Below are 11,667 nucleotides of genomic sequence, written 5' to 3'. Positions count from 1 at the left end.
TGAGGTTGCTGTGAGCTAGGCTGACGCCATGGAACTCACTCTAGCCCGGGCAACAGAGTGAGACTCTGTCTCAAAAAAAAAAAACAAACTGATTTGGTCCTTAAGCAGAGTGCTTCTGCAGTTACATTTTTATTTTCTACCCAAAAATAATAATAATGGTAGCTAACATTGATTGAGTGGGTACTATGTGCCAGAACTCTCTTAAATACTTTCTATATATTAATTTGTTGATCCCCTCAGCATCGTACACACAGTTTCCATTACTAGCCCCATTTTAGAGACATGGAAGCCAGGCATATTTAGTATCTTGTTCAGTGTAACATGGCCAGTATGGTGGACTGAATATTTCAGCCTGAGCAATTTAACTCCATTCTTTAAGTCCATCCCTTTAACCACATTGCTATAAGTCTTCAATTAATGTAGAGAGTATTTAGTGTTTAATTTAGTGTGATTCTTTTTTCATTGACTTATTCAACAAACATCTACTATATACTTCATGACAGGCACTGGAAATTCAAAGATGAAAAAATAGTCCTTTGCCTGAAGAGGAGCTCACAATAACCTTGCCCTAAATATTTATGAATAAAGCTTATACCCTTTATAATACAGCTACAAAATTGATAAACTAAGTTACATATAATGTTTAAGGGGACATTCCTCACTGAGTAAGCCCAGGAGGACAATCATGCAAGGACAATCGTGGCTAAGGATACATGTGTGACAAGGTGTGGGGGCTCAGAGAGTGTTCTGGAGTAAGGGCATGGTCTTCTCCCAGTAGCCTCCCAGTAGTAGACTGTTTTGTCCATAATTAAAGGGCTCAGTGAATGTTTACTGAAACTGAACAAAAAGAAAAGGAAAATCTCTCCATCCTGGGTTGTTTAGAAGACTCAGGGCGACACATTGCTCTAAGTATATTTGGTTCCTTCCTCCCTGAGGGAGGCAGTTCAGTGGTGTGATTAGTAGTACAGCACATAATAATAATAACCACAGCCATGGCCAAAATATTAATAAAAATGGCTGATACTGATTGATTGCTTATTAAGTACCAAGCACTGTTCTTAGTACTCAACATATATTAACTCATTTAATCCTTAAAACAACTTCCATTAGGAGAGTATTGCTGTCATATACATTTTACAAGTGAGGAATTGAAAGCACAAAGATCCTAAGGGACTTGCCCAAGCCCCACAGATGGTAAATGGCAGAGTCAGAATTCCAATTCAGCCAGTTACGTGTATGTTCACTCCCTGCAGCTGTCTTATGGGATGAGAGATGGGGGACATGGCCTTCAGATTCAGAGAGAACCAGGTTTACATTCCATTCTTCTCTTTACTGATTGTGACCTTGGGCAAATTACTTGATCTTTCTGAGCCTCAGTTGTCTTATTTGTTAGATGGGTAAATAAATGTTGCAGGCTTGTTTTGAGGCTAAAATGGGATATAATATCTCGTACCTGGCACGTAGTAGGTCCTCAATGCATGATTATGATTAGTCCTGGTAGGACACAGTGAGTGATGGACTGGGACAGGCACTAGTAGTGAAAAGAGGATTTTAGAGGGTGCACTGAAATTCTGCAGTTGTATGTGGGAATAGTAACCTGTCCTGTGAACTAGGTGCCATACTTTTGTTGGTTAATTGATACTTGTGTAAATAGTTTTCACTCAGCCCTGTCTTCACTGCCTTAGTTGCAGAATTATTAGCCTTACCCTGAGTAGTATGCAGCTGTTAAAGTGGCTTACTAGGGCAAGATCCAGGAAAGAAAGTGGGGCTTGATTCCAGAAGCTGAGGCTAGAATCACATGATTTCATTCATTCATTCACTTAAGAATATAACTCAATCATAGCAAGTCACTTAAACAGTGATTTAATCATAGTTCTGATTAGCTTTCAAGGAGTGTACGGAATATTAAGAGAGAATTTAAGAAGAAAACTAACCTAGCTGGGTGGCCAGTAAATGATCTCTAATAAAGTGACAGCTACGTGAGATCTACAGGATGGGTAGACCTTGGTTAGTCAGGTGAGGGATAGAGGAGGGGCAGTCGCAGATGTGGGAGCTTCACTCTCAGGTAAGTTCAGCAAAGACAAATTACTTAACCTTTCTGAGTCTCAGTTTTCTTATCTGTTAGATGGGTAAACATTTGTTAGATGGGAATTCCCACTGAGGCTCCTCTGTCACAGAGACCCCTCTGGACAGCTCTTCAGGCCTTCTCCTTTGGGGCAGTTCCAATAGATGTATTTAGCAGACAGAACAGTCTGGTAAAGCACATGGTAAAAACTTTGAACAGAGAAAAGATAAACAAATGGGTTTTTTTGGTCTCCATAACACCCTGCACCTTTGGGGCTATTTCCAGTGCTTCAATTCTGTATGCTGTACAGCATGTAGAATTTGGAAAGCTTCTGGAGTTCTAAAAATAAACAAGCTGAGCTGCCTACTTCATGCATACTTTAGCAGCTGTCCTTATCTTGTGCACAGATTACACCCCTTTGGACGGCTCCTGTGTGTCTGAGTCTCTGCACATGTTCATGCATTCTGAGTGTATGGCCTGGGTGTTAGGCTTGTTGGATGGGTGTGCTCACATGTTAGAGAGATTGCTTAGGAGCAAAAAATGGACCTGGGGACTACTGTCTGCATCCCCAACCTAATAAAGATGAGCACTAGTTTTTAAAAATGTGTTTACATCATCATAATGGTTTGATTCAATTGTGCCTTTCATTTGTGTTCCTGAGGTCATTTGATCAAAATTATAGCTAAATCTTTTAGCCCCCTAGTGGGGGTTGAGATGTACGTAGGTGAGGAAATTGGCACACAGAAGTTGGGGTGCATAGAAACAGTGACTGGGCTGTTCAAATCTAGGTTTGCAACCAAGTTCCTCAGTAGTGGAATACGGGTCTCACATGAATATAGACTCATCCCCTCCTTTGTGCTACCAGCTCATCTCCACCTCACATTTACGTCCCTCTTTTGACTTTACTCAGTTCTCCAGTAAACCTGTACTGGGTTCTTTGGCTAGACTTCCTCATAAATATTTTGTATTTTTTAAGATGGCTTGAAGCTCACTATTTTATTTTTTCTTCATGAAAAGTCTTTTCTCATTTAAGGCCTTCTGGCTCTAATGAGCTCTCAAGGCCAGGAACAGGAGCTTTGCATTATCCATATTTGTACCCCTGCAGAGCTTGCTACTGTGGAACCTGGCACATAGTAGGTGCTACACAAAATGATAATGTATATGTAAAAATAAGAGACCAGAAAAAAATATAAAAAGTAGAAAACCAGAAGGAGTAAAAGCAAATTGAAATTACAGGCCACAGAGAACTTGGTAGTTATTTTTCTGGGTAACCAAAGTCAAAAGGGGAGAGGTTATCAATTACCCTGTTTATATTATCAGAAAAGACAACTCATTCCAATTCCTGTGGGCTATTACCTGAATTTTTAAGTCTAGCATCCTTGAGGCTATAATCCATCTCATATTTTCTCTCTTTTTCTTCCCAACTGGGTAACCTCCACGTGACCTTTACAGCTCAGCTCAAACTTGGGTTTCTTGGGGCCAATTAGATCAGCCACTACACAGTTCTTATGGTGATAATTTTGCATACATCTATGTCATCCTTTGATTCATATCTGTGTCCCTTACTAGATGATAGAAAATTTCATTATGGCAGAGGTTGAATCTGTTATGCCCGTTGTTTTATGTTTATATTTTTAGCATTTAGCATTATGCTTGGGATTATTAATAAATAATTGTGGAATGAATTTATTTAGCTTAGGGTTAATGTATACAACAAATCGAGGTACTGCCTCCAGAATGTCCTTGCAAAAGCCCTTAGTGCTGCAGTGAAGAGGTGTGGAGTTCGGCAACTCACTGAGCCACTCTGGGTCTGTTTCCTTACATCTATGAAAATATAGATCACAGGTGTGTAACCTCACCTTGAGATAATTTTAGGCAATTTTCACATGCTTGATTCTCATTTAATTTTTAATATTTTTAACATTTAATGAACCGTGATTTAAAAAGCAGACCTCAAACTCTATGTTATATACCAACTTCAAACACACTGGAAAATGCTAACTTGGTAATTTCTGCTGCTATGTTACCCCATTCATGTGCAGAATGTTACTCTTCGTGAAGACCAAGGCAAGCTCTTTAAAAATAACTGTTTTCATTTGCAACTAACAATATTTGTCCTAGGAAATGTAGATTTTTCAGCATCCTTTGGAACTGAAACAAAACTGAAAATTTATAAGATATTGAAGCTGATATGTGACTTTTAATTTCTTTCGTAAATTCTATGTTCACTAAAACATCCTCTTTATTTTCATTGATTAACTGTATAAGTAGATATTACATAGTTAAACTTACAAAAATAAATGCTTACTGATTTTAAAACTTTAGTTTTTGTCTGCTATATATTGGCATTCTGAATAAAATTTTTATTGCAGGAAGGGATTTCAGTACTACAGATTATTCTTAAAAATTCTTCAAACCACATTATAGATGGTAGTGATGATCCCTTCAAATTCCAATAGTCTGTGATCCTTTAACAATAAATTGTCTTCAACTTTGTGTCCCATTCAGTCAACACTGAAGGTGAGAGTGACAGATAAATTAACATGAACACCTGCTTAATGGCAACTGTTGCTATGAAAGCAGAGCAGGTGAGCAGGGAGCAGAGGTGATTCTAGCCAGTGTCCACACATCTGTGGGGTAGTGGCATTTATGATTCTGTACACCTTATCCTTCTGTACACATCATCCTGACCAGCCCCTTGGATTGTTTTAGGAATTACATAGTTCTATTCCTGTTTCATGGATTGAGAGTTAAATGTTGGGCAAACTCTTTGTTACAGAGCACACTAATTTAAATGTTTTATTAATTCCATTTTTAAGTCCTAGTATATTGTAGGTACTTAAAGTGTATTCACCTGTGTAATAAATATGCAGCTTAAAATCTCTTCTTTATCCCTTGAATTCAATCATAAGCAAATATTATTATATGCTAACAAGCTCTTTTAATTGGAGGACCAAAGTCAGGGTTCTCTTTAGCCCTGGTTCAAGATGCTCTTAAAGTCTTTCAATTAGCAGCTTTGGTTTTAGTCACCGTGGGTAATTGCCCTTCATCTGTCTAGGAGTTTTATGTATGGAATAAGAATACTGGATTTGGAGTCAGACAAATCTGGGCTTGAATCTGAGCTGTAACATTTAAAATATGAGTGAATTTGAATAAGCTTCTTAATCTCTCTGAGACTCATTTTCCTCATTTGTAAAATGGGATCATGAAAAACTCCGTAGAGCTGTCTTGAATACTAAATAAGACTGCACACACAGCTCCTGGTACACAGGAAACATTATATAAGGTTGGCTTTGGCTATATTTTATGACTGATGGTGACAATCATATTGCCGTTGGAGGTGGTCAGTGGCTTAAAGGCATTGCCTGGAATCATCCATTCCCTTGAATTTGAAAACTGCTGTCTTTTCTCATGGTTTCTCATCTCCCAGAAGGCCAAGCCTGGCTTCCCGTGTGGTGGTAGAAGGGTTCTCTGTGAGCAATAGGAGAGGGCCAGTCTCAGGCCACAAGTACTTTTCAGGCCTCTGCGCCTTCCTGTTTGCTAATGTACCATTGGCCGAAACAAGTCATGTGGCCAAGCCCAGGTTCAAGGAGAGGGAAATGGGCTCCTCTTTGATCCAGGTAGGCCAAATATCATGGCCACTTTTTTTTCCCAGTCTACTACAAATACTAAGCAACAAATAGATTCCCATGATCCTGAGGAAAAAATAATCATTTTCTTTATGTGAATACTAAAACTATATTTAAATAAGCACTTAATCATTTGTAAGCCCTAAGAAGTGGCTTAAACAGGCATTCTTATTCCCCGTTATAGCTGAAAATGACAGACATTTAGAGAGTTTAAGTGTCATGCTTGAACTTAACATAATGAATCAGACTAGATTTTGAAGTCTTCTGATTAAGTAACTGTTCTTCCGAGAGTACTGGACTTGGCTTATTAAAGTTACTCTTTTTAAATTTGTAACAATTAAGTACCACTACTTTATTTTTCACTACAACCCAGTGGTCATTAGTTTTTTATTGAGCTTGATTCCTGTGCATAATACTTAAGATATAGGAATAATAAATACATATACTAAATAGAGGACGTTCTTCTCTTTAACTTTTTAGTCTAATTCTAGCCTCAGTTGTTTTTTGTCTTTTGGGAAAGCATCATCATTCATCTCCCTCACTGGGCCATATAGTGAGAGGCTGGACTGTTTGTGGCATGGCTAAATGAGCTCTTGTCACTAGTAAGGGCTTCCCTTTCTATTTTACCAAATAACTTACTGTCCTCAGTGCCCTAGACTAAAAATCCACATAAACAGTAGCCCTGAAGGCCTGATAAATTTCATGTTCACTTAAAAGGTCCTATGGTACCAAGATCAAGGATGTATATTGGAGATATATAACCATGACCCACCGTGGTGCCATAATTATGTTTGGAAGCAGTGCAATATAAACCTAAAATTCAAATGACTTACATTTTTGCCATCCTGCTTTTGTGATTTACTTACTTTTTTGGTTAAGAAGATTAATAATAATGTTTATTTTGTATTACACTTTACAACCCACATACCTCATTTAAGTATCACACATTACCGGAATTTATAATATCTGTATCTCATTATAGGTAAGAAACTTGGGTTCCAAAAAGGTAGGTTACTTTCTTGACATCCCACAGCCAGAGAGGAGTGCTGCCCAAACTCAATGTGCACCCCGCCTGCCCACCCTCGTCTTTCCGATGCTAGATACAATGCATAGCTTTTCTTACTGTCATATTGCATCATTTTACCTTTGAAAAGTGTTGGAGAATGTGGTGACTTTATTCTAACCTCCAGTACTATTTTTTTAACTGTTTCATAAGTTCTTATTTTCTTGATCATGTGGTAAGCGTTTTTAGCGCCCCACCCCCAATCCCACATCACCCAACTTCCAGGAGGCAGGCAGCAAATACTAGTCGAAGTAGCCTGACTTCTCACTAGGAATGACTGAAGCTGAGACTCACAGGCTGTAGCTGGAAAGTGATCTGTGTCTTTTATTGCCTCACGTAGTTCCCTTTTTAATCAAAGCAGCTGTCAATGCTGTGCTGCCCACAGAAACCCTCCGGTTGGTTTTCTCCCCTTCTATTTAGGCTTCCCCAGAGTACATCCGCTCACATCCTACATGCACCCACAATCATTTGACCCTACAGGCGAGTTTAAAATAGCTAATATGCACCATAGTAAGCACGTGAGGTGTGCTGCAGGGGCCCTTCAACAAGTTGAAGGTCTGTGAAGGTCACTGCCTCACAGGCCTGCGCAGTGAAGGCGTGGGCAGTTTCCCATGGCTGCAGGGAAGAGTGGGGTGGTCAGCAGTGTGCCAGCCCTGCCTCAGCCGCCTTGCCAGCCCCACGCCCCTCGACTCTCTTCCTTGCTGTTTGGCACGCGTGCTTCTCCTGAGCTCAGCATAGCAATTGTACATTCTATTTTAAGATTACCTAGTATTCAACTGAGTTAAGCCGTGTGATGTGTAACATGCTTTACTTCTCCTAGGTTTGAAAATCTCCTGTGCTTTTCTTTACTAAAACTTATTTTAGTAAATATGTGTGGTCAGCAAATGTCAGCTATTTCACTACTCTCCATACCCTATTCTTACCTGTTCCTTCTTACATCACCAGTGCCGTGCTAGGCATTAGGCCCTTTGTAGATATTCATTCTTTTATTTATGTTTATTCATAGGTACTTTGCTTGGTGCTAGGGATACAGAGAGCAAAAGCAAGCAGGATTCCAGTGCTTATGGTCGTTAAGGGCTAATAAGGAAGAGAGACTTAATGCCGTGATATGTGTGGCTGGCAATTCTGATAGGTGCTACAAAGGTAGAGATGCATGGTGATCCAGGGAACCAAGTCAGGCAGCTCAGGGAGCTTTGCTGGGGAAGGAACTCTGGAACTGAGATCTGAAGGCAGAGGAGAGCTTATAATCTGTGGAAAGAGAGTCACATAATGGGGCAATTATGGCACATACCTTCATACCAGTGTCAACAAATATGGCAAGTGTAGGGGGCTAAGCAAGATACAGTGGGGGACCTTGACACTGCCTGAGAGAATTGAGGGAGACTTCGCTGGGAAGGGTCAAACTCAATCGGGAATGATGAGTAAAAATTATGTGAAGAAGAGGAGGGGGAAGAAGACAGCACATGGGAGGCTGCAGAACGGCCCAGGAATGCAGAGACACTGGACGGAGGCTGCGCAGCTGGAGGGGACACTCCGTGGGTGGTCCTCTAGATCATCGTTACATAATATCTTACACTCAGGGAGAGCCATTGCTCACTGCTGCTTCTAAATCAATTATCCTTGGGTAGGAACTTGTTCCACCAACTTCAAAAATAAAATAAAATACTATTTTTCAGTCCAACCATTGTGTACACATCAATAAAATAAAATTATGGGAGAACACATACTCTCCACCAGTACTGCCAGGACCTCTGAAAAAGGTCCAGATTGGTGGACTCCAAATCAAAACTCAGAATGAACGAAACCTGAATGTCAGGAAACTCACTCTGCAGCAGAGTTCTCTCTTTTTACATCCTCAGCACGAGCACATTTCCCCCTTCCTTTTCATGTTTAGTTTCCTGAAGGTGAGGTGGGTACTCCTGCTTTGTGAACTTCCTCAAATCTAGAGAACTTACCCTTGCTCCCTTTCCCATCTGACTTTCATCATCTTCAGTCATGCACTTCAATACAAGTAGGCTTCAAAGAAAATGAACTTAACAAAATTGAAATCTGAGAGCCGATGTTTTTTTCTTTTCACTTTCCCCAATCTTTCCTATACCGGATATGATCAGTGATAGGTATTCAATGGATATAGTTCCCGGAGGCCTGAGGTGAATTTAATCTCAATAGCCTGTCTACATTGACTCTTCCAGGTGAAGAGATGAGGGGTTGTTTTGGTTTTTTGTTTGTTTGTTTTCCAGCAAGTTACATGCTATGTGTGCTTGCTGTACAAACAGAAGACCCCCTTGGACTGCCAGTGTGTTGTCTTATAAACTTTTCCTTTGCTGTCAGATACAATAATCACGGTAGTTTGTCACCATAGAAGAAAAAACTTACTACTTAGTTGATATAGATGCTGTTGAAGAACAGAGTCTTACAAAAGACAATGAATTTCCGTGACAGAATATTTATTGTTTTAATACAGGATGAAGAGGAAGAAATCAAACAAGAAATTAACATGTTGAAGAAATATTCTCATCACCGGAATATTGCTACATACTATGGTGCTTTTATCAAAAAGAACCCTCCAGGCATGGATGACCAACTATGGGTACGTAGTGTTGTCTAAATTTGCTTTACGTACATGAAGAACAATCAGGGCCGAATGGTTCATTTCCTTATCCTCATGACTAAATTTCCTTGAGTAACACCTTCTTTGAAACCCTCAACCCTCATGATTTCCATAATATTGTGTTTTCAAGGTTCTCTCCCATTTTCTTAAATACCTCTCCATCTTCCCGGTATCTCTAAATCTTTCTTCTATTCCTCAATATGGACCATCCCTAAACCAATTATTCCATTCTCTGTTTTGTTGTTTTTTTCACTAATTGACGACGCTTTATTGCATTTTTATTTTAAGTACCATGTTATTTACTTTTCATGAATTATATCACTTATTCTGATTCTCTGAGGTAGGCATTATTATTATCCTCATTTCTTGGGTGACAAAACAAAGGTTTATAGAGAGGATAAGTAAACTGTCTCAAGGTCTATATAGCTGACAGTGGTAGAGCTAAGATCTAACCATCCTCTATGGGATTCTTTGTCCTGGTCTATCACTCATGCATGAATGACTCTGAAATATAAATTCTAACACCTAATACAGTGTCTGATGCCAAGTGGGTACTCTGCAAAGTTTGTTTTCCTTTCTTCCACTAATACGCTTAGCTATGTGCCCAAGTTCTGTATCTTTGACAATCTATAAGACAGCTCTGATTAGCTGTCCCACCAATAATTTCAGTGTGTTTGATACCAAAACCACTACCCCTGTTACTGCTCTGCCCAGCCCAGATTGCCTTCTTCTCACCTTCCTGATTTCTGTCATTGGAACTTATATTCAGTTAGTCCTTCTGCAGGATTATAATGCCATTTTGGTTTGATCTTTCCTTGCTAATTTTATAATCACCTCCCTAGTATAGACCCATTCAGTTCAGTGGAAGCCTAGATTTTGCAATAGCCTCCTACTTGATCTACTTCTCTCCCTCTCTCTTTCTCCCCCTCCCTCTCTTCCCTTACCCCCATGCCCCTGCCACCCCTTCTGTTCATCCCACATGTTGCTTTTGGGTTAATGGCTCTAAAAATACCTTTTTAACCACTTAATTGTCTCACTCGTTTTCCAGACATACACAAAGTTCACTGAATTATCAAGTGCCTACTGTATGCCAAATACTGTGCTAAACTGTGTGGATCTAGTGATGACTATGTCAAAGAACTCATGCTTGGGCAGAAGTTCCTCTTGTAATGCATAAGACATTTACAATCCAGTGGAGAAGACAGAACATGTACAGTGAATGCAGTTGGTGACCAAAAAGGATATAATAATGTTAGCCCAGAAAACTAGTAAGATTTTCATGTCATCTGATAATGAATACTCAATCTTTGAAAATGAAGAGCTGCTAGGAATATTTTTCCGATCTGTCTCACCTCCAAATTTAAAATAAATGTACTTTGAGGCCGGGCGCAGTGGCCCACACCTGTAATCCTAGCACTCTGGGAGGCCGAGGCGGGTGGATCGCTCAAGGTCAGGAGTTCGAGACCAGCCTGAGGAAGAGCGAGACCCTGTCTCTACTAAAAAATAGAAAGAAATGATCTGGACAACTAAAAAAAAATATATATATATATAAATTAGCCGGACATGGTGGCACACGCCTGTAGTCCCAGCTACTTGGGAGGCTGAGGCAGAAGGATCGCTTGAACCCAGGAGTCTGATGTTGTTGTGAGCTAGGCTGATGCCACGGCATTCTAGCCCAGGCAACAGAGCAAGACTCTGTCTCAAAAAAAATAAATAAATAAAAAACAAAAATAAATAAATAAATAAAATAAATGTACTTTGGGAGTAAATAAACCCATTGTGGATGATCGCTTTGATTTTACATATTTTATGTGATTTCTTTTTTTTTTTTTGAAACAGAGTCTCACTCTTTTGCCCAGGCTGGAGTGCTGTGGTGTCAGCCTAGCTCACAACAACCTCAAACTCCTGGGCTTAAGCGATCCTCCTGTCTCAGCCTCCCGAATAGCTGGAACTACAGACGTGCACCACCATGCCCGGCTAATTTTTTCTATATAGTTTTAGTTGTCCGATTAATTTCTTTCTATTTTTAGTAGAAATGGGGTCTCGCTCTTGCTCAGGCTGGTCTCGAACTCCTGAGCTCAAACAATCTGCCCGCCTCGGCCTCCCAGAGTGCTAGGATTACGTGTGAGCCACTGTGCCTGGCCTTATTTTATGTGATTTCTGAAAAATTAAAGTAAAATTTTAACTGTGGCCTCTAAAGGTATAGTAATGTAAATGTAAAGGTTAAAAATGTAAAAGCAGTCACCACCACCGTAAGGGAAACCACTATCATGGCTTTCCCCCCGCAGTTTTATCGAGG

General features: G+C 39.8%; 1 protein-coding gene across 1 annotated transcript in view; it reads left to right on the top strand.

The window, feature by feature from the left end:
* The window catches only part of TNIK (TRAF2 and NCK interacting kinase), a 288,393-nt gene that overhangs the window by 143,635 nt on the left and 133,091 nt on the right, over positions 1-11,667 (top strand). Inside the window, 1 exon segment of the mRNA XM_012640167.1 lies at positions 9,222-9,347. Coding sequence (XP_012495621.1) covers positions 9,222-9,347 — 126 coding nt within the window.

The sequence above is a fragment of the Propithecus coquereli genome, unplaced genomic scaffold (genome assembly GCF_000956105.1).
Source record: "Propithecus coquereli isolate 6110/MARCELLA unplaced genomic scaffold, Pcoq_1.0 Scaffold15, whole genome shotgun sequence".
NCBI lineage: Eukaryota > Metazoa > Chordata > Mammalia > Primates > Indriidae > Propithecus > Propithecus coquereli.
The sequence above is the reverse complement of the archived record's forward strand: the minus strand, read 5'-3'. Positions and strand labels throughout refer to the sequence as shown.